Source organism: Poecilia reticulata, linkage group LG21 (assembly GCF_000633615.1).
Source record: "Poecilia reticulata strain Guanapo linkage group LG21, Guppy_female_1.0+MT, whole genome shotgun sequence".
NCBI lineage: Eukaryota > Metazoa > Chordata > Actinopteri > Cyprinodontiformes > Poeciliidae > Poecilia > Poecilia reticulata.
Genome location: NC_024351.1, coordinates 10,461,448 through 10,483,876, shown reverse-complemented (window position 1 = coordinate 10,483,876; position 22,429 = coordinate 10,461,448). Strand labels below are relative to the sequence as shown.

The following is a 22,429-nucleotide window of genomic DNA, read 5'->3' as shown; positions in this document are numbered from 1 at the left end:
TTTCACATGCAGTGGTTATATTTGACATGGTGATATGACTCAACATTAAGACAGTCAATCCATCAGGGCATTTGAAAAAATGAACTAAATTGCACCGGATATGTCCGCCTGCATGTCCAGGAATCAAGTCCTGTGTGTTGTTAGAATCTAAGTGTTGTAAGAAAAACACAAACCAGCAGGCTAACGATGTTAAAGTTGGTATCACCGTCAAAGTTTGAAACAAAGAGAAATGTAATAAATCGATGGGCCAAATCTGTACTGAAATATTTTTTACTAATCAGATTCTTTTAAGTACACTTCTGATTTATGAACTTTTGTAACATTTGTAAGAACAAGTGCCACAAAATTTCACAATTGTGTTATTGGCTCAAAGAGTACATTGTGTATATGTTTCAGAGGAATTGTCTCATTGATGGTGTCATTCATGAAAAAAAAAAAAACTACTACTGCACATGCGATTGTCTTTTCATTATGTCAGATTTTTTCCCTCTGCTGACTGAATAATCAAGGTATAATTCATATTTTATTGATACAACACCACTATAAAGGTAGTAGAATTTTTGTGAAAAATTATTATTATTATTATTAATAATAATAATAATAATAATAATAATAATAATAATAAAAAAACGTGACATTTGGTCTGACAATATTGATATTTGGTCACTTTTCCACACTGTTACGTTACAGCACGTCTTTAGACACAAGAATTTGATTGGACTGTCTGTTTCATGACGTCACATCCTCAACAACCTTTTACCTTTATGGAGGACGAAAATTGTCAGCTACTTGAAAATGCTCATTCTGAGTTTAACAAACGCAATTTTGACAAGGCGGAGGAGTTGTATGCAAGGTTTATCGCTTGCTGTTTACAGTCCAGGTATTATTTTGCCTTTCAAGACATGTTAAAGAAGCTAACGGCTGAGAAGAATATGAGTATATGAGTAGTGTTTTGTAACTGTTACCTGTCAAATTTAGTACCATTAATTTCATTTACCGAAAGCCAGCTTATTTCTATCTTCCCCGTGTATAGATTTAGTATTCATCGCCATAAAGAGTTTCGTCTCTGTTTTATCTGCGCAGGAACTGTGAAGCCTCCAAACTAGCCACTGCTTACAACAATCTTGGTCAGATAAAGTACTTCCGGGTGGATTTTTATGAAGCAATGGAGGACTACACCTCCGCTATACAGACTGACTGCCAGGTTCCAATCCCTTTCTACAACAGAGGACTCATCCGCTATAGATTAGGTAACAAAAAACACCCCTGACAATGAGCAAATTATCTGAAATGGACCAAAAAATAAATAAATACTTAAGACGATCGCCTTCATCCGGTCGGACTCTTCAAATTAAAAGCCTGATTTGCTAAAAAAAAAAAAAAAAAAAAAAGAAGTTCGTCCAGATATTTCATTTGTCTCCTAAAGAACTCAGTAAGAGCAAAACATATACATAAGAATGCCATTAAGGCATTCATTTATTTCAGTAATTTAGTTCAAATGGTGAAACTTAGATTTCAAGGGCTTATTTCTATCAATTCAGATGTTTGACTTGCAGCATCATCATGCATACAGATCCTCACATACCTCTTCTGCAGCTAGTTTCGAGGAATCCCCCCCCCCCTCCCCAAAAAAGATCTACAAGTATGAAACAGTGAAAATGTAAATAATGATTTTGGAACAGTCAACTGAATCAAAGAAATAAGGAATCACAGTAAGCAGTTTCATAGAAATTCTAAACATACAATCAACATTTCCTAAAATAATAATTTAATCTATGACATAACAGACAAAAACAATTTAAAAATTTATATTTCATACAGGTGCAATATAATTTACATGTCTTTTGGATAATAAGCATTGTCTATCTAGAACAGGGGTGCCCTCAAACTTGCTCTCAAACTTTTTGAGAGCAAGATCTACTTTTTCTCTCACCAGCCGCCTGAGATCTACCTCATGACACAAAGACATAAAAATTGCAAATTAAACTTTATTGACTTATTTTATATGCGCATATACATCAGTTATAGCAGAAATAATAAAGTGACAGAAAACTTAATCCTGTTTCTTCCTCAGTGACATTCTGACACTGGGAGCTGGTTACTGGTTTCTCAGTCAGAAGCTGGTTGCAAACCTGACGCCAGCAGGTGTCAGTCAGTCATGGTAGATCTGAAATTTGGTTTGCTGACCTCAATGTGAGAAACTACAGACAGATAGGAGGAACCAAAGAGCCCAGTAAAGGTAAAGGCAAATCTTCTGAAGTCGGGATATAATTAATTTAATTTCACATAATTGTCGTGGTAGAATTTGTTAAAACTTAATGAAATATATTTGTCCTATTTGATGTTGTGACGTATGCTCACAAACGAACGAGGTAATTAGTCAATAAACGTTTCTGAATGTTTATTGAACGTTCAGAAACTACAGCGGGTGTAATGAGCTACAGCAAAGGTAAACAAAGGTAAAACAATCCGATCAACTCAAAACCACTCCTATCCTCTCTCTCTCTCTCTCCCCCTCCCTCCCTCCCTCCCTCCCTCCCTTGACCGGTCGATCGCGATCGACGTATCGGGCACCCCTGATCTAGAAGATACTTACTTTCCAAAAGAGCAAAAAATCAATCATGAAGACTTTTTGGAACCGTGATCACTTTGCAATATCCTTTTAATGGGCACTAGGTGGAGCTGATTGTTTACAGTCATTATGTTAGATGGTGTTTAGAACTTTGGCAAATACAACACTAGTCTTAACCTTACCATGTGTTAATGCTGTTTTCATGTTTTCTTCAAGGCTTTTTTGAAGATGCCAAAAGTGACTTCCAACAAGCACTCAAGCTAGATGCTAATTTTGAAGATGCTAAAAGGAGCCTGCAACAGACACTTCTGGACCAACAGGAAAAGTTAAACAGAGGATACTGATGATTTTACACAAGCATCTGTGTGTAACCTCTTGAAAACCTGATTTCTCAGATACTTAGTGAATGTCCTTTCAGATATTTGAGAACATTTGGACAGGCACATTTAATGCTGACACTCGTTCCACATTGTCACACTGAAATGATAAAATATTTATTTTTATAAGCAGTGAATGATAGTGAAAAAAAAACCAGATTATTAATCAGTTTTTTCAGATTTGGGAATCATTTTCTGGTTGTACTTCATGCTTGATTTCTGAGTTTTATTATTGCTGATTTAAAAAAAATCTTATTTGAGATCTACTTGTTCCAGTTAGGTATAATGTTTTCATTGTAAGCCCTTCTTCCTGTACCTGTTGTCAAATAAACACTGAGGAAAAGATGCCTTAATTTGGGGCAAATTTGGGCAATATATAAGTAGAAACAGTCTTACCCTAGACTTAAGCTCAGTTGATCACAGAAGGTGAGTGATCCAAGTCTGCATTATAATGCATTCAGCTAGGCATCAAAAAATAGAAAACTGTCGCCAACTTTCATAACACGATCAACAGAATTTGTATTTTTATAGACGTACGATAGGACTGGCTATCCTACATCCTAATGACACTGAAATGAAAACATGTATTTATTGATACAAATTGAATGTGTTTGTCTTGTAAAGTGCATTGTGATGTTACATGCCGTGATGTATTGATAAATTGAATTGAAAACCTGACTGGAAAATGTGGTTTCTCTTTTTTATTATTATTATTTTTTTTATTTGTTAAAATCACAACAAATAAATAAGGAGACGAATGATGAGATCAAAAAGTGAAGCTTTGGTTTACCACACTGGTAAACTGGGTCATTATTTTGGTCGGGGATGAAAATATTGCAACAAACCAGGCCTCAAATGCATAGAGGATAACTGCTTCTGTCCACTGCACAAAGCATTTGCAGTAAAAGGAACTTATTAGGCAAAATATGTCACTAAAATTCACAATAAAATCCAAATGTTCATCCTGATAGATAAGTCTGCACAACATCCTCTTTTGATAGTCACATTCATTATGGTGTTAGAAGTGAAACACTCGTTTTATGGAAAGCAGTCAATTCAAAACAACAAACTGGGTGAATAATCTTGATCAGACTTGCTTGTTTCTGGGGGGAGTCTCAGGTGTAAGGAATTTCCACTAATTAGGTCACAAGTGAGGCTGTGATTAGTAGGCCTATAAAACAGGTGCTGGGGATCTTCAGATCACATTCAGCTCCTCTTCCTCAGAGCTGCTTTGTCCTGTGGGCTTGTTGTGCTTACAGTAAACAGCTCTGGCTGTAGTTGCCTTTTGTTTGGCTTCTGTTACATTGCTTCATGTGGCAACCCAAGAAACTGTAAGTTTTTTTTTTCCCTTTTTAAATGTGTATAATTCATTTGATCTTTGAAATTCCTTTAATTTTAGGGTGCTCTGGAACTTGATTGTGGCACTTTGTGCCTTGGGTCAAGCATGGTCAAACATGATCAGTCCTCAGCCAAGTAAGCTTGACTTTCATCTGTTCAATCTCATGAGCTTTTTAACAAGTGATTTAACTAGCTCTCTCGACAGGCAGTGGTTTAAAGGCAGACTGTGCTGCTAATCTGATGAGGCTGACCCTAGATGAGGTTCTTGCAGTGGGGAATCAGCTTGAAGTAGAAGCGCTCAGTAAGTTTCAGGTTTTATCAGCTGCAATGACTCTAACCAAGGCACAAGTTACTCATGTACTGTCTCTACCATCCAGATGAAACCCAGTACATCTTGTTGACACCCAGTCTAGCTGCTCAGTGTGGCTACAGTATGGAGTCAGACCCCTGGGGCAACACTAGAATCTACACTTCTCTGCTGGGGTGCTTTGTTCAGAATAAGGTTTGTTTTAGTGCAGTGCTAAAGACTGGCTTCAGCATAACTGGGCTTGGTGTAACGACTCTCTGGGCTTTTAGGACGACATGATGTTTGGTGTTGGTCTGAAACTCAAAATCTACCGACATAGTCCTTCTGATGTGGTTAGTCACGATGTGGCACAGACCTGCAGCTACACTCGTTGGGCCCCCCGAGAGATCCTTTGCGACAGGAACTACATGGAAGTGGGTCATAATTTTTAAAATGACTTCACAGCTAATCTAGACAATGGTTTGAAATTATTTTCTCATGTAGGTTTCAACATACATGGCTCCCCAAGCTGACAACTCCCAACTCAACACAATCCCTGGTGTAAGTATAAATGGCTTTGCAAGACATTCATAAAGCCTAGCTTTCCAGCTAACTTTTTTTTTTTTTTTTCCCTCCCCAGACCTCTGAAGAAGTGTCTGGAATCTGGAAGATGACATTTTTCACTCCTGAGCCCATGTCAATGGTCTTGAAAGAAGCCCAACAAGCTGGTTACAGTGCCATGACTACAGCTACCCGTGTGGTTGTAAGGAGTCCTTACAACACAGCTGAGACTTATTCAGAGGCTGTAAGTAGAGTTGAACTGTTGACATTAGTTGCTTGAGCTGTAAGTGACACTAAATATAATCATAGGTTGCTGGAGTCCCCATGGAAGTACTGAAGGTGAGCATTTACCACAAGGCTCATGATGGACTGAATATCTTCAACTTGGCAGCTGCTTGTCCCACAGGCAAGTCTCTAAATCTGGCTTTACATGACATTTGACTATCGATTGTCTGACTTATTGTTGTATGACTAGGTGGCGTCCTGTTCACTGGGGACCTAATCTCTTGGCATGTACCTCGCCGTGTGACTCCTTTGTTGGATGGACGCATTAGACTTGTAGAAATGAACATGGGAATCGATGGCCTGAGGTTGGATAGCACTCAGATGGCTGCAAGGGGGTACTATCTATCTATTACAGACTTCCATATTATTGTGGAGATCCCAATTGGCTCACCTGATGGCTACTACAAGGTTGGTGGTTGGCTCTGAATAAAAGTATATTGTAACTTTCTAATATTAAATCTGCATGTTCAATTGCAGAGCCATGCTCCAGACTTCCAGTACCACATCACCTATACCATTGAGCCAATGCTGGAAGTTTTCTGGAGGGCAGACCAAACTCAACAAAACACAAGATATAAGATCTTGTTCCCCATCACAACCCCACCAATGCCTCGTCCTCCCTACACCGATGACCGTACGTTTTGCTAAAAAGAACCTCAAAGTGGTATGCTGCAAATTTTTAACATGTCTGGTCTCTCAGGTACTGTGCCAGAAATGAGGGAATTCAACCTTTACGTTGGCACATTCCTTCATGATGTGGAGCTGAGGAACATCACTTTTGCTACTGGAGTCCTTACTGTAGAGGAGAGCAATGCCAGAGGGTTCACTGTTCAGCAGCATGTTGAAGCCAATGGATCATCAGTCTTGTCTCTCAAAGTTCCTTTTGATACTGATGTCGTCTTCAAACATGTATGTTGGCTATTGTAGGTATTTTCTTATTGGTCCATTTTTAATTAAGCCTAAACTCTCCTCCTTAAGAATCCACAAGTATTGGTGACTACCTACACCCTCAGTGTAGTATTTGGCTTTGTCATTCTGCCTGAGGGAAGTTCATTTGCCCATGCAGTGAAATTGCAGGCATCTCTTCAGGATGTTGGTAAGTCTTGTAAAACCTGCACACAAACTTCCCTCTGCTCTAAAAGGGGGGTGGGGGGGTAACTAAATGATTTTACTACTTCCAGTGCTGCCTACACTCTCTGGCACTTGTGACCAGGATCAGTTCTATATTACTGTGAAATATGGCAGCCAAGGGACCAACTTCAACACAATGGTTGGTGGTCTGGACTTAACACCAGAGTTTGCAGAAGCCTACAAGTTCAAAGGCAATGCCACACATGGCAGCATTGAAGTGCCATATACAGCTACCAGCTCCGCTTTTGAGGTAAGTCTGAACTGTGCGGTGAGCAGACTGACGGCAACACTGAATAGCTTATTCTCCCTCCAGTTGATCACAACAAATTCAATCCGAGCCAGACTGGATGTGCTTGTGTGGGACCCAGTTACCAACTGGATTCTTTCTGACTTGTTTCTGGCCTGCTACTTCCCTTTGACAACCACCAGTAAGTACATGTAGAAGGCTACTAAATTCTATCGCCGTGAACCTAAAACTTCCTATTTTCCTTGTAGGGTGCTACCCCAATGGAACAATCAGTGCTTTGGCTGTGAAAGTGGAATCTGTACCCAATCTTGACCCAAGTTGGCTGACTCTGAAGGACCAGTCCTGCATGCCAGTCTCTAGCAATGATCGCTTTGCTCAGTTTACCTTCAGTGCCGACTCCTGTGGAACAACTAGAACAGTAAGTCAATATTTAACTACTTGGTACTTAGACCAAGACTTAACTTGTATACATTTTTCCTTAGTTCTTCGACCACTACATGATGTATGAAAATGAGATTGGCCTGTACAATGCTGAGAAGGGCCTTACCCACACATCACCTGTTGACCCTGAATACAGGTAAGACCAACTGACATCTTAATCTGCTGTGGGATTTTTGCTAACTTTGTCTTTCTGTAGGCAAACTGTCTCCTGCTACTACATGGTCAATGACACGCAAACAATTGCCTTTCATGCCAAGTCAAGACTATATGAACCAAAAGCAGAGATCAGCTCTGGACAAATGACTGTCCAAATGAGGCTAGCAACAGGTTAGGATGCTTGATCTAAATGTCATAACTACTTGCTGCTAGACTTCTGACTATTAAATAAAAAAAAATGGACACTCCCCTCTAGATTCTTCATATCAAGAGTTCTATGAAGCTGAAGACTACCCAGTGGAGAAATATCTGAGGGAGCCACTGTACTTTGAAGTTGAGTTGGTGCAGTCAACTGATCCTCACTTGGCATTGATCTTGGATAACTGCTGGGCTACTCTCCAGAAAGAAAGGACCTCTCTCCCCAGCTGGGACATTATTGTGGCCAGGTAAAACAATCTAAGAAACTTCAAATCCTTACATTTGTGGTCTAGTAACTTTACTTTCTGCTCCAGTTGTGCATACTCCGGCGATGGGTATGCAACAGTCTTCAGTACCATCTCAGTGGATGACAGAGTTTCTGTCCCTTCCCACTACAAACGCTTTTCAATGAAGATGTTTGCCTTCATTCAGGAAAAGCAGGTTCTGAAGCATGAGGTAAGTGTAACTCGATGGTGCCCAAAGTCGATCCTCAAGGGCTGGCAGCCTGCATGTTTTGATGCACCTGGATCAATGATGGCACATTAGAAGGTCTAACATCCTTGACATGCTCAAAGGTTGTTGCTGCCACCAAGGAAAGAACTAAAACATGTAGGATGCCAAGCCCTCGAGGGCCAACTTGAGGCACCACTGGTTTAACTTGACTGTAGGATTAAAAATCAGAGTACTAGAAAACTAACGCTCTAATTTACAGGTTTATGTCCATTGTGACTTGGTAATTTGTGATACAACCAGCCCTGCAGAGGGTATCTGCCAAGGCCAATGTGCTAATCTTGCTGTGAAAGGTACTCCAACACAAATGAGAAGGGGTAAGTTTGTCTAGTTAAAATGACATACTCTTAAAATGGTAACTTCATCTAATCCTGTTGTCTATTGCAGGACAAAGCACAACCTCAACCCACAAGCAGATTTCCTTTGGACCCATTACACTGAATAGTTTTCAATAAATTCTAAAATATTCCTGCCTTTGACAATTTGATCCATTATTATAGTTAATCTTTGAAGCTTTTATTGGTTTAGCCACCAAGTGGCAATTTTATTGACATTTAAATCTGGCACTTGTGGGGGAACAAAAACTTGATCTGGAGAGTTCTCAAATAGGAGCAAAACTAAAATCTTCAGGCAAATGAGCCACATTTTATTCTGAGAAATAAAATGCCAAGGGTTCAACATACTAGTACAAGTCATTGTAATTTATATCCATACAGGAGGGTTGCCCATCTCTAGCCTTTGCAAGGGGTATGGGTACACCTTGAAGTCAAATTCCACACAGCAATCATGCACACAACTTAACATCCTGGTTTTTACAATTGATTTTTCCTTTCTCCTGGTATATAATTTGATCAAGTAAAATCTGTAAGGAGGGAAATATTTTATCTTGCCGTCATAGGAGTATGTGCAAACGATGTAGGACCTGTTGGGCAGTGAAACATCTACGGTCAGGAACCAACTAAGGGTACTTGGATTCAGCATACCTTCATATCTATACCTAGTTTTTGTGATATTTTGTTTGGGTGCTTGATGTGAGGGGTTAACTGCAGATTAAGTGTGCAAGCAAAATGTGAGTTCAGTTCATACATTCATCTCCAGTTTGATATGTAAGGGGGAGGGGCATGTATATGGCCTTTGAACAGTTTAAATGGTTTTAATTGGTCAATGAGCCAAAAGATGATCCTTGTACGTTAGTGTACAGCCCACATCCAAGTAAAGTATCACTTTCTAATCCATTTAGGAAATCAAGTCAGTTTAGGGTATTTTCTACAATTAAACAAGGTTTAAAGCACTAAATTCTGCCCTCAATTAAATTGGAGACTTCCAATATGACCCTCAAACCAAGTACCTGCTGACCCCAAACTATGGAGTACTGTCAATACCAGTGTCTAGTTTGAAAACTTGGGTGTCATCTCAGCCACTGATTCAAAGTGGTATTACTGCATACACCTTTTAGACGTTACAAGATCCTTCCTAAAACTAGTCTAAACCATGAACTAGCAGTAACATTAAAGGCATAGCTTGAGTTTTAAAATTCTCAGCTTTACAGTCAAGTTTAAGGTGATTAAATTCAACTTCACCATCTCTGCTTAAAACCCATCAGGTGTCATGTCCTCTAAAGTAACTAAGCTAAATGGCTGAGTTACATTCACAAAAAGAAAGCAAGTATTGACTAGCTTGCAGCTTAATTTGTGGTAGATTGAAAAGTCTGAAACCAGTTTAAATTGTTTAATTAAATCTTATTGGGCCAAGAGACACATACTCAAAGCCATAGACCTGTGAAACATCACGTTTTCGACCTGCAAAGAGGAGACGAGATTAATCTTTCCTCAAACAGAAGAAGTCTTCAGAGTGCTGTAGCACAAAGCTGAAATCCTCCATCTCACCTTTTGTCTGCTTTGGGTTTGAACATTGTCCTCCACAAATGCCACCAAGGGGATTTTTGGAATCGCAGATCACAACGTCACAATGCACAAAAAGCTGCAAGATTAAGATGTCATTTAGCTATACGTTTCAAATGCAACAAGATTTATACATGCAACCCAATTACATAAACTACCTTGGTACTCATGTCATCTTTGCCATCAGCAAAGGCAAACATCTGGATCTCAAAGCGTTTGAAGTGGGAGGGATACCTAACCCTGCCATCAGTCCAGACAGGATGATAGACTACCTGGTAAGGGTCAGCTGGGTTTGGACAGCTGCAGAAGGTGTCAAGTTTTTAATGAATCTTAGACTACTCTAGATACTTCATTTTGCAACAGCTTCACCTTGACAAACTATGTCAAGTGTCACTGATAAAATACCCATCAGTTATCAGATGCCATCTGGGTTGGGATGTTCTGTCTTCCTCTTGTGTTGCCCAGCAGTTTTCCAACTCAAGTGAAACCAGAGGGTTGGTAGATTTCAGCAGCTCCACCTCAAAGTACAGTGGCTGTTGTAGATATTTTGCTATGGGATAGTCTTCAAAGTTTTTAAATGCACGGTAGGAGTCATCTAAGAGATCAAGATGACATGTAGTCCCTTATATCAGTTGCCTTCTCAAATCTGACATCGAGTTGTAGTCAATCCTTACCCAAAGCAAGCCTCATTACAACTTGCAACTGGCCTTTAGAGTTATCTACATAAGGTTCACTCCTGTGAGGTCTTGCGTTGAAGGCCACAGCCTGGCTTGTGTTGATGTCGTAGAAACAGGAAATCTTTAAACTGAGAATTTAAAGCAAAGTTTTAATTCCCCACCCTTCAAGTTGTCAGTCAGTTCTTAAGTGTTTAAAGCCGAGTCTTACTGATACTCTGGTTCCTCTGATGTTGGACTCTTTTTCATTAAAAGTTCATCTGGCAGTGAGATCTCATTTTCATAGAGCATGGCATTTGTCATGAACTGAAAAAAAAAGTTACAGGTTCATCTGTTTTAGAAAGACATCATGTAATCATTGAGTGCCAACGTACCTTCCTTGTTGTACCACATGAATTCACTGCGAAGACAAAGAAAGCATAGCGGTCATCACTATGGACGGGGCCACAGGAAGGATCCGCAAGGGAGAGCTGGCTGGGGTTCAGCAAGGGCACCGATTCCAGTTTTAAGGCCAGAGCAGTCATTGTGCCATTTGGAAAGCATTCTTGAAGAGAACATGTTTACCAGTGTTCAACAAGGTCACCAAATGTTAGGGTGGATATAAAGGTAACTTACCTGTGAGTGTTGAAGGAAAATTGCAAGCTACAGAAAATTCTTGAATTTGAGAATTAGTCTCTGGGTTACTTAAAACTACATCAAGTCTGCTCCTAATGGATGACGCTTCAATGGCCTGAAAGGAGGAATGTTGCTTGAAATTAGACACTTTGTCCCTTTAAACTAGTGGTCCCCAAAGTCGGTCCTGGAGGCCCGGCATCCTGCACGTTTTAGTTCCCTCCCTGGTGGTAGCAACAACCTTTTCAGCTTGTCAATGTTCCTCTTAGGGCTTCTAAAGAACCATCATTTGATCCAGGTGCACTAAACCAGGGAGAGAACTAAAACATGCAGGATGCCGGCCCTTGAGGACCGACTTTGGGCACCCCTGCTTTAAACATTAAAACCCTTCAGAGTCATACCTCCACTGTAACATCAGGAGCTGAAAATGGCACAACAAAACTGAAGTGTGTCCTGTTCTCCATATAGTCATAATGCTGAGCCAAACTGGGGGTCATGTAGCGCTTCCCCACCATGGTCTGAAAGTTGTAGCCTTCGCTTCCATATTTTACAAGGACATAGAAGTTATGGTTATCACAGCCACCAGAGACAGAGGGCAGGACTGTCAAAAAACAAACAAACAAAAAACCATGAGTGTTCAAGTAGTGCAATTTGAATTATTCAAATCTTTATAAATGCAGACCAGTATCCTGGACGACAGCTTCCAAGTAGGCTTTGTGAGAGAATGCGACAAGCTCATCCAGGATCAGCAGACCAAAGGTCAGGTAAAGGGAGTAGACTGTGACTCCCTCTCCAGTCTGATCAAGAGGTAACATTAGAAGACATGCCAAACAAGACATTTCTCATCCATCTAAAATCTTTACCTGTTGCAAGACTGCAGGGTCTGCAAAGGGCACTTGGAGGGTAAAGACCTTCAAGCTGGTGTTGGGAGACATGTGTTCCAAGATGTTAAAGCCTCGGGCACTGCAGTCTGGCATGGATAGAATTTCAGCAGAGAAGGTAATGTTCATTAGAGCCACATCAGCAGCAAAATGGCCAAGCGTCATCCTGAACATCTTCTCCCCTGGAACTGTATCTGCAGGAAGATAAAGGAATGAGACAGGCTTGCAAACAAATGGTCAAAGAAATACATAGCCAGTTACTCACTGTCGATAAGTTCTAAGGGTCGTGGTAGCAGATGTGTTGCGATATGAAAAAAGACTTTGTATCTCGTTTGTTCATGAGTGGCATCCTCTGTCCAGAGCAGCTCAAGCATTGGCTCAATCATATAAGAGACGTAGTACAGATCACCTTGAACGTGGCTCTGCAGGAGTGTTTCAGTTTATGCAAAGGCCAAGAAAGACAGGTTAGCTAGCGTTGCCTATCCGAGTACATTTTGCAAGCCTAAGGATATTTGAAACTTGCCATCAGCATGCTTCATAGATTAAATGTCATAAGCCAGGTCACCTTGTAGTAGCCACCAACACCCCCAATGGGAAGTTCAGTGACAATGTAGAAGTCATTGAGTGTTACAGAGTATTCTCGGGCCTGCATCTCAACAGTGTCTAGCCTTTGGCCATTTATACCCAAGTGCACCTCCAACAGATTAAATTGTCCAGAAGAAGTCATTGGGTCCATCTGCTGGGGCAGGTACCAGGTGATTGTGCTTTGAGTGAAGAAGACACTACCTGCAAGTTAGGCACAAGACCAATTAAGAGCATTACACAAACAGTTAGTTTTAATTTTGGCACGTACAAAGCTGTGCTCAAGTCCTTGCCTTGTGAGCAGAAGCTGGCCATTTACTGCAATTAAGCTTGCCATTATTTGAGTCTTTGGAAATGTATGCAAATAATGCAACTCCGTGGCATAGATGTTGAAGCCATAGAGCAGCCTCTCAACACCATAAAATGTCAAGACTCCTTAGACAAAGCAAATGTTATTGAAAGTCTGCTTACCCTCCTGGATTGGACAAGCAGCTGCAGCATCAATTTGTGTTGCAAGCCACTTCTTTTCAAAGATTGTTGAAGTTTTGAAAATTCTCATGGGAACCCCTACTACCTGGGTGTCAAAAATATAGAACATTATTGAGCGACAAGCAAATATGAACCACATCATAGAACAACAGTACAATAATTACACAAGTCAAGATGTGCCAACTGAGTCTTTGAGTTAGCACATCTCAAAGACTCAGTTGAGTCTTTGAGACTCAACTAAGTAACTACCCATGATCACAAGAACTACTGTTCTGAAGGTTACTTATTGCATCCTCTTGTGTTATGTGAAGTTCTGATTGTTCAGATTATGCATTTTAGAACTGCACCTATTGTAGCACTTCTAAGAAGCCTACACTGGGTCAGGTATTAATGTTCCATTGTAAAACTAAGGCCAAGTTTTCTTTGCAGTAGCTTACTCAAAGTGAATGCAGTAGTAAAACTAGATTTACAGTAAAAATACTGGAACCTACAGACGCCAGTATTTGAAGGTATATTTACTTTCACCACTGTATTTTACGGTGGCCAACAGGTGCAAACACCCAGCAAAGACAAGAAAACACATGCAACAAAAAAAGATGCAAACAAAAAAATGCTGAAAACAGAAGTGATCCAGACCACTAGCACTACTATGAAGTTAGTAGTTTACTTCACATCTATTGACCTACTGTGAGCAAGTCACATTAAGAGGTTCTCAGGCAGTAATTGCCTTTTACTCACTGTCTGCATGAAAGTTTCTGGTGCAATTATTGGACTTCTCAAAACCAGCCTTGTAGGAGTATTTCCAATGCCATATCCACATTGCTGTGCAGCAGTCACACTCATAGGTTTCTCTCCCTCTGGTGTGAAAAACACAACGGTTGTAGCTTCGAATCCTGCATCCATAGACCGTTTCTGCAACTCGGATACAAGAGGGCAACTTTTATTCAGGCATCCAGAAGTTAATTCCACACAGAGTCTGACAGTCTCTAAAGTTCACCTCTGCAGCTCGACGAGGGTTTGAAGGCTTTGAGGGGTGGATAGGATGTCCAGGCAGAGGAAAGTCTTCTGTAGTTGCACGTTTTACTGACACCTAGAGGAAAAAAAAAGAAAGAAACAGGCCATTAGCTACAAGGAACATTTATTCAGCTCAGGGCCTAGATTTAAGTTCACTCACTTCCATGTAGTTATAGTCACAGATGACTTCTCTGGAGGCCCAGACATCATACCGGCAGGTTTCAGCCACCTGATACACCTCTTCTTGAGAAAACTGATTCCTTTGAAGGCGAAGTTGTAGTGCAGTTGTGAACAGTTCATCATCCTGCAAACAAAAAGAGTGTCTCATCAGGTAAAGAGGCTTAAGGAAATGCATTTATTGCTTAGAGAGCTTTAGTCTTGTTACCACATTTTGAGCAAAACAGTTTTGGAGGGAGATATAAATTAAGGCATTCCCAAATGAGTCACTCTTCATGCTGAAGCCACACTGCGCCGCAATACTTTGTGTAACAACAATTGCCGTGTTATCTAGGATAAGAAAATTTACACTTTCAGTTTTGGGTGTAAAATTTTGATTTTGCAAGAGCCAAAACAAGCAGGAGCTTACTCATGATAACGGCAACATCCAAAAGGCTTCCTCCAAGAGGGCCAACATCCACACGCATAATATTCCCCAAGCATTTTGCTTTGATATCTGCATTTAAAGAAGAAAAAAAAGCTACACATGCAAGAAAAACCTGCAGAGTTGGCAAATCTCTTAAGATATGCCACTATAAGACAGATAGCCTTACTTATAGGGGGCTTCCGTTGAGCCTCTATGCTTGCAGCCACTAGCAAGAGGAGAATCCACCTGGGAATAAGAATTAAAAACATGAAACACCAAATCATTGAATCAAGTTTGATTCGATGAAAAACCATCACACCTCAATAAAAGCAGATGCCCCATTGTGCAGTCTGTGGGAGACTGGTAACCTCAGAGTTCCTATGTTTGCCACTTCATAAAAAACTTGTCAAGAAAAAGGAACTCTGCAGGTCAAAGCCCTTTGGAAGTCTAAGGAGAGCGTCCCTGTCCCTCGATACAGCCGCTCACAGGTGGATCCAATTACAACCTTTTGGAGATAATTGTGTGGACAGCCTGAACTAATGTTGATTTCCTGCCAACTGGTTTCTGCGTTTTGCCTTGATCTATAAGATCAAGTGCTGCCAAGACAAAGACTACGCTTACAAAACAATGCTTAAGCAAGTTGTTTGAAATGCTTAGATATTTGTAGCTCATCAGCTTTTAAAAAATACTAAAAGGAGTTTTTATTTTATTTTAAATTCTGAATCTTTGGGATTCTAATTTTAACTTTTATGGAATAAATGCATTTATTTGGCTCCATGTGAGCAAATACAAAACAGATTTGCTCACCTGGAAACTGAAAATTATTGCTATTTCGCAATATGTTTTTTTTTTTTTTTTGCCAAATAGCTAATGATTAGTTAGACTGAAGGATGAGTGTCTATGGAGTTCTTGCCAGTTTTAGGTGTAAAGATTGATTGACTTGATCTGGAATTTGACTGGGTCATGCAAAAAGAGTACGTTTTGATCTAAGCCATTCCGGTGTAACTGTATGTGTCATGAACCTCCACCCCAGTCTCAAATCCTCTGCATCATTTGACAAATTTTATTTTTATCATAAACATTTATTTAGTTCAGAACATCATCAAATCTGGGCAGCTTATCCTGCTCCCACTAAAAAATAGCAACCCAGAACTTGATGCTGCCACAACCATCGGGATAATATTTTTAGGGTCATGTGGAGTGCTAGTTTTGAATTGTGCATGCAGGCCAAATTTTCTTTTTATTTTCTTCATATCATCAACTCACTCTTCTGTTTACTAGTTAAGCTACCTCTAGCTGACTTTAATTCAATGACATCAACATAAAAGATAGCAGAATGTGTATGCCACACTTTTGAGATTTTTACATACTTAAATAATCAATGTTTGTTATATAAAAATGTTTTCAAATGTGAATGCTTCTGGAAGTCACTTTAAAGCTATTCTTTCTCGGGGAGTGTGCTGTAATTCCTTTTTGCTGCCAAATAGAGTCTGAGGTTTTTGCTTGGCGGTCAGCCTGACAGCAGTACCTTCTCAGAGAGGATTAAAATGTCTGATGTTACTACTTCTCTCTGTCCTTCATGCACAAGCCGATGTCAGCTCCTGCTACAGAGCATTCAAGCAAAAGCCAAGACACATTTTTAAACAATAAAACATTAAGGGGTTGCAGGTGCAGCCTTATCAGATGGAAAAGCGCAGTCAATATTCAGGAACATCAAAAGCCTATAAAGAAGCTACAAAGATTGTTCTGTTCTGCATCTCTTCATCTTTGCAGGCTCTCTCTCTCTCCTCCCTTGTCCTCTTGCCCCTCCCTGCTCCCTGTAAAAGGCAACAAACTGCTGCCGCTTGGCTGTCCCAGCTCCAGCTCCTCCTGTCCCGTCCGTGAGGCTGCGGCAGCGTACTGCCCGGCTGCTTCTCCTCATGTTGCTTCTCTCACCCCACATCATCCTGACAGCACCAAATCAGTGGAACAAGGGAACAAAACCAGTTGTATAAAAGTTATTTAATGGAAAGAAAGGCTGAAACTACAGGTAGGTTTTTATCTTTTTTGTTTTGCATTTAGTTCAAGTGGAAAAGTGTTGGAAAACCTGTTAAATTTGATGGGGTTTTTTTCTGTTTTTTTTTTTTTAGCAAAAACTTATCATGGATAGAAGCAGGATGAACTGTTGGAGGATAGTATTTCATGTAAAGATGTAAAAAAGTAATTAATTTTAACCTGTTGTCTGAGATTGTTTTTTCCCCTTGTCTCATTATAATCCAGTAACCCAGTAAAGAAACATCCTGTCAAATTTATTATTTTTTTTTATTTAAATGTTTCCTATCATAAAACATATTTTATTGTCAGTCCAAGAAAAGCTGATTAAAACAAAAGTAAGAAATTCACTTCTTAGGGTAAAGAAGCTACCAAAACTAACCTGGCCCCTATGTGAACATGTAATCGCCACTTAAACCTAGTTACCTGTGGCAATAACTGTCATTACATTGTCAATGAGTGTTTCACAGAACAGGTTTAATTAAACTACTTTGTAAGATTTTTGAGCATTAATACCCTTTTTAGGGTCCTGCAGAAGTGTCTTAATTTGATTTAAATCTATACTTTAGCAGCTGTTTAGGGAAGTAATTTCTAGTGTGTCGTGGATTATTATTGTGCTGCATAATCCAAGTGGTCTCAAGCCGAGCACTGCCGTATAGACAGTCGCACCACCAACAATAAGTTTGACGTTTTGTGATGTTGACTCTGAAATACTGTTAGTTTAATGTCAAACAAATTGTCCCGACGATTTGTTCTTTGTAGGCAGCATAGGGTTTTGCCTTGGCTCTCTCCAATGCATGTATTTCTCTATTTTCTTTCTTATTGATGAATCATGAACACTGAGCTTAGCTGAGGTAAAAAAAAAATAAAATAAATAAGGCCTGTGGTGCTTTGGACGTTTTTCTGTTTTGTTTTGTGATTTTACGAATGAGTCACTAATGCCCACTTGGAGTAATTTTGCTGGCCAATTTCCCCTTTTGAGAACAATAGTTCTTAATGTGATTCCCTTCAGACCAGACATTCCCTTCAGAGTGATTGATAATCAACAACTTTGTTTCAGCTCTTTTCTTGACTTTCTTCAGATCAAAACATGACATGTTGGTTTTTGAGATGTTTAAGCCTACTTCATTTTGTCAGACAGGTTCTGTTTAGGGATTTCTTGGTTCCACAGGTCTGGCAGAAGTCATGCCTGGGTGTGTCGAATGAAACCAAATAATGTGGTTAACAAGGTGGAAAGTAGTATTTTCACAAAGGAGTCAGGTTCACATGTGTGAAACTCAAGACCAAGGGGCCAAATCTGGTTTACCACAGTGTTTTATATGGCCCTCTGAACTCTAGAGGGAATCTTCAAAAAACTGTTGCGGCTTTAATACCATTGTATCAATAAAATCAAACCAGTTTTTTTTTCTGGCACAAACACATTCATAATCTTGATATGGCCCAAAATGAAAATGAGTTTAACACCTTTGGATGAGTCTTTTCCCCTAAATATATGTATGACATTATTATTTAATATCTTCTGAAATTATGTTTGCCTGATACTAAGATGAGATGACAAACAGAAGAAAAGTCTAACAGGGCAAATACTTTTACCACTTCCGAGTTTTACTGCAAATACTTTTCTCATGATGCTTTAGGACCATGGGGTATGGCCAAATCCTCCACCAACACGGAAAAGAGGAGGACCAGGTCAACCTCAACGTGGGAGGCGTATGCCACAAAGTGGACCCGGACATGTTGCTCCGCTTCCCTCAGACACGCCTGGCACGTCTGCTGCGCTGTCCGAGTGAGGACGCCATCTTGGAGCTATGCGATGACTACAGCCCGGCCGAGAGGGAGTATTACTTCGACAGGAATCCTCGCGTTTTCCTCTGTGTGCTCAACTTCTATCACACGGGTCGCATCCACATGATGGAGGAGTTCTGCATTTTTTCCTTCAGTCAGGAAATCGAGTACTGGGGCATTCATGAGGTGTACCTCAGCCCCTGCTGCAACACCTGGTACCATGAGAGAAAGGAATACATCGAGGACAGAGACTGGGACATCCGGAGCGAAGAACAGGAGCCTAGCTTCGATTCTTCCTTTGAGGAACTGTCCGCTCTTGACAAGGACCTGACTAAGTTCAAAGGGGCATGGTGTGGAGAAGTGAGGAGCTACATCTGGCTCAGACTGGAGGATCCCGCTCACTCCAAAGCTTCAAAGATTATCGCCATTGCCTCCCTTAGCGTGGTGTTGACCTCTATCATTGCCATGTGCATCCACAGCATGCCAGAGTTTCAGCGGGTGGACGACAATGACCGACCCATCGAGGACCCTGTCCTCACCATCCTGGAGGAGATTTGCATCACCTGCTTTTCCGCAGAGTTCTTCATCAGGTTCGTTGTTGCTCCATCCAGAAGGAAGTTCCTTGCCAACCCTCTGAACATCATCGACGTTGCTTCCATTTTGCCGTTTTACTTCACTTTAGCCCTGGAGAAATCTGACGAAGAGAGCATGGAGGAGAGCGAAGACCTGGAAAACGTGGGGAGGGTAGTCCAGGTTCTTCGACTCATGAGGGTTCTCAGAATCCTCAAATTGGCCCGGCACTCCATCGGACTGCGAGCTCTGGGTGCAACCGTCCGCCACAGCTACCAAGAGGTGGGTCTGCTCATTCTCTTCCTCTCAGTGGGAATCTCCGTGTTTTCTGCCCTCATCTACTTTGCGGAGAAGGAGGAAAAGCACACGGATTTGGGGACCATCCCTTCAGGTTGGTGGTGGGCCATGATCACAATGACTACAGTGGGTTATGGTGACACATGCCCTGTGACGGCAGCAGGGAAGATGGTGGCCACCTTATGCATCATCTGTGGCCTGTTGGTGGTGGCTCTGCCCATCACCGTGATCTTTAATAAGTTTTCAAAGTACTACCAGAGGAACAAAGCCATGGATGTACGGTGCATCACCAAGCCTGAAAGACAAGACCCTGAACTCCCGCATTATAATATCAAAGAGCTGTTCACGGGTAGCGTGTACCCCTTCATAGGAAGCCTTGCGTTCAGGAACAGTGTGAGCAGCAGAGAGGACGACACTGATGCCTCCAGCTTCCAGGACATTGAGATGTGTGATAATGACACTTGTGAAAATGGGCCAGCAAAATGAGATTCCTGACATTTCACAGAGCATCACTCCCTTTATGACAGCACGTCACTCTGTGCCTCTGGGGACAGCGAGTACCATCACTTACCTTACCGTCTTCCTTCCTCATGAGGTTCAACAGAGAAATATGTTGGGCCACAACTTTTATTTTTTTCCCCGCATCTGTATGTGCGCCTGTAAAATACACTGTGTGACTAAAACTAGAAAATCTAAAGGGAATTATCTGAGTCCTCCTCAGAGGTTTGAAAGCCCATTTTCTGCTCGAGGAAACCGCAATGATGCATGTAGGAGCCCGTAATGTTAATGTTTTTCAAAGTAATGTCGTTTATTGATTTCCTCTGCTCGCTGAAAGTTCAGACGGAGACTTTGCCAGATGCGAGAGCCCCGAGTGAGAGCAGCACAGTTTGCAGTTTGCAGTTTGCATGGCCCGAATTGAAATGCATTTTTTGGAAAGTAAATTATTACAATGCTTGTATGAAAAAGTAAGATAAAGCCGATCGGGAGAATAATGCACATCTCTCTCAGAGCACTGTTAAAGCACAGGTTGTTATTTTGCTCCTGTGAGCATGAAATAAAACTTTATTCTTATCTGGATTCAGATTTTTACCTTCATTTGTTTTCCCTCAGACAAAAAATATGCTCTCAAATCTAAGTAAAAGTATCCCATTTAACTGACAAAATGCAATTGAGATGCACAGAAGCTCGATTTATCTGCTCACCCTTCTCTGCTCTTCAGAGTATTGATCGCCTGTCCTCTGTTGTAATTTCCACTTGGATGATCTGCTGCACCACAAAAGGAAATTTCCAAAAATCTGGTCTCTGCAGGGGCTTCAGTGCAGTCATGCAGTTGATTTGAAGCATCTTCTGACACAGCAAGATGTTACCTGAAGCCTTCATTTTCTGTCTGAAATTAAAGTTCAATTGGTTTTCTTTTATATTGCTATAAAGTGATGCGTAAATATAAAAAAACTGTAAAAGGAAATGGTCATAAATGTCGGTTATAGGCAGGTGTCTTCTTGCACACTGTGTTTTTCACATTCATACTAACATAAATAGATAAATCCAATTACTCCCAGGTTATTCATTGAATTTAGTAAATGAGTTTCGATCCTTGGTGTTTCTGTCAGATGTGCATCACTTTGTAGATTAGCATATTGCTTGATTCGCATTTTGTGTTCAGTTGTCTTAGCTTGACTTTAGTAAGATTGGCAGACAGAAAATAATCCACATACTTTTTGACTATCTATAAATTGACATACAGGGATTCACAGTATACACAGCCATGCAAAAGTATTCACACCAATTTTGTAACTGTTAGAATGTGATTAATGGTTTTTAATAGATAGAAACCTGACAAGTATTTTGCAGTATCTAACAGGTTTTCTTCAGACAGTTTTGACTGTTCCCAGGACAGGATAATCTTAGATGCCCCTATATTCCTCCCCCACTTGAGTTATTGCTCAAACATTGTTTCTATGATTTCATTTGGTGATAAACACATAATTTTTTTTATGTTGAAAAGCCTCTTGCATTACCCCAATATTTAACTCAGACCATAAATTCTCTGCTCTTGGGGGTACAGCCAATCAGCACTAAGGAAAATAAATGGTGCTCTTGTCAGGAAGCATTGTGCCTAGATACTTTAGCATTCCAAAAGGCATTTTAGATGTGTTTTATGTAAAAAAAAACAACAAACAAACAAACAAAAAAAAAACCCACACACATTCATTTTGACACAAAATATCTAGTTTAAAATTACATCAAAATTGGTGACAAAAAGTTATCAATTTACATAAAAGCTATTATTTAGGGTGGATAGTTGTAGATGAAATTTAACAATAAAAGCACAACTCAGATTTAGTTTTCCCAGTAGGCATACCTGACCCTGTATTAATTAATCACTATTCAAAGCCCTGTGAGCTGATTGCTTTCAGATGTGGTGTTGTTAAAGTATATTAGAAAAATACCAATTACGTGTAAAGGTCACAGCAAGCGTGTCAGCAGAAATGTTGCTGCGGAGAGAATGCATAGGTTCCTATTTCATGTGCTTTACCTTTTGGCCTTTTTTTTTATAACCCATGAAATGAAACCTCTTTTACTACATTACAGCTGAAGCGAAGCTGCTTACCCCAATAGTTTTGTGGAAAAAAAATGAAGCTGTAAAGCTCACCGACTGGATGTGGTGGAGCACTAAAGCGCCAGGATATAAGATGTCTCTGGACAATTGGATTCCTGTCTGAAACATTGTGATCACTTTTATAAGGGGAAAAATCAATACATTTATTTAAGCTGTCTTTTTATATTTGTTAGTCCCATGTGAGAAATTGCTTTTCAATCCATTTCACATTTGTTTAATGGGAAATGTTTGCACACAGAAAAGAGATGGTAATTACATCTAGGTTACAGGGATGTCATGAAGAGGCAC

The 22,429-nt window shown here is 40.3% G+C and overlaps 4 protein-coding genes across 5 annotated transcripts; 3 read left to right on the top strand and 1 right to left on the bottom strand.

Annotated features, from left to right (window-relative positions):
• Window positions 1–715: 715 nt before the first annotated feature.
• ttc32 (tetratricopeptide repeat domain 32) lies at window positions 716–3,627 on the top strand. The gene is made up of 3 exons (XM_008397572.2): window positions 716–880; window positions 1,084–1,250; window positions 2,789–3,627. The coding sequence occupies exons 1-3, from the start codon at window positions 732–734 to the stop codon at window positions 2,914–2,916; spliced, it is 444 nt and encodes a 147-aa protein (XP_008395794.1). The 5' UTR covers window positions 716–731; the 3' UTR covers window positions 2,917–3,627.
• Window positions 3,628–4,152: 525 nt separating this feature from the next.
• Window positions 4,153–8,576, top strand: LOC103457443 (uncharacterized). 2 transcript variants are annotated; one of them, XM_008397574.2, is made up of 21 exons: window positions 4,153–4,280; window positions 4,349–4,422; window positions 4,493–4,588; window positions 4,665–4,789; window positions 4,864–5,007; window positions 5,078–5,134; window positions 5,214–5,378; window positions 5,444–5,540; window positions 5,610–5,827; window positions 5,897–6,053; window positions 6,120–6,328; window positions 6,398–6,515; window positions 6,601–6,800; window positions 6,864–6,978; window positions 7,046–7,215; window positions 7,280–7,374; window positions 7,435–7,565; window positions 7,651–7,840; window positions 7,907–8,048; window positions 8,305–8,419; window positions 8,490–8,576. In XM_008397574.2, the coding sequence occupies exons 1-21, from the start codon at window positions 4,261–4,263 to the stop codon at window positions 8,555–8,557; spliced, it is 2,706 nt and encodes a 901-aa protein (XP_008395796.1). In that variant the 5' UTR covers window positions 4,153–4,260; the 3' UTR covers window positions 8,558–8,576. The 2 variants fall into 2 exon arrangements, with proteins under 2 accessions (XP_008395796.1, XP_008395795.1); XM_008397573.2 differs by having other exon boundaries at window positions 7,886–8,048.
• A 1,240-nt stretch (window positions 8,577–9,816) lies between these two features.
• Window positions 9,817–15,428, bottom strand: LOC103457445 (uncharacterized). The gene is made up of 21 exons (XM_008397577.1): window positions 15,158–15,428; window positions 15,026–15,084; window positions 14,842–14,928; window positions 14,641–14,762; window positions 14,416–14,559; window positions 14,239–14,331; window positions 13,980–14,153; window positions 13,224–13,326; window positions 12,736–12,956; window positions 12,436–12,592; window positions 12,153–12,364; window positions 11,972–12,086; window positions 11,691–11,890; window positions 11,293–11,407; window positions 11,052–11,221; window positions 10,889–10,983; window positions 10,678–10,808; window positions 10,409–10,598; window positions 10,162–10,303; window positions 9,989–10,082; window positions 9,817–9,901 (listed from the first exon to the last, which is right to left on the bottom strand). The coding sequence occupies exons 1-21, from the start codon at window positions 15,178–15,180 to the stop codon at window positions 9,831–9,833; spliced, it is 2,718 nt and encodes a 905-aa protein (XP_008395799.1). The 5' UTR covers window positions 15,181–15,428; the 3' UTR covers window positions 9,817–9,830.
• Window positions 14,511–20,598, top strand: LOC103457444 (potassium voltage-gated channel subfamily S member 3). The gene is made up of 3 exons (XM_008397576.1): window positions 14,511–14,586; window positions 16,612–16,867; window positions 18,507–20,598. The coding sequence occupies exon 3, from the start codon at window positions 18,511–18,513 to the stop codon at window positions 20,005–20,007; it is 1,497 nt and encodes a 498-aa protein (XP_008395798.1). The 5' UTR covers window positions 14,511–14,586; window positions 16,612–16,867; window positions 18,507–18,510; the 3' UTR covers window positions 20,008–20,598.
• Window positions 20,599–22,429: the final 1,831 nt, after the last annotated feature.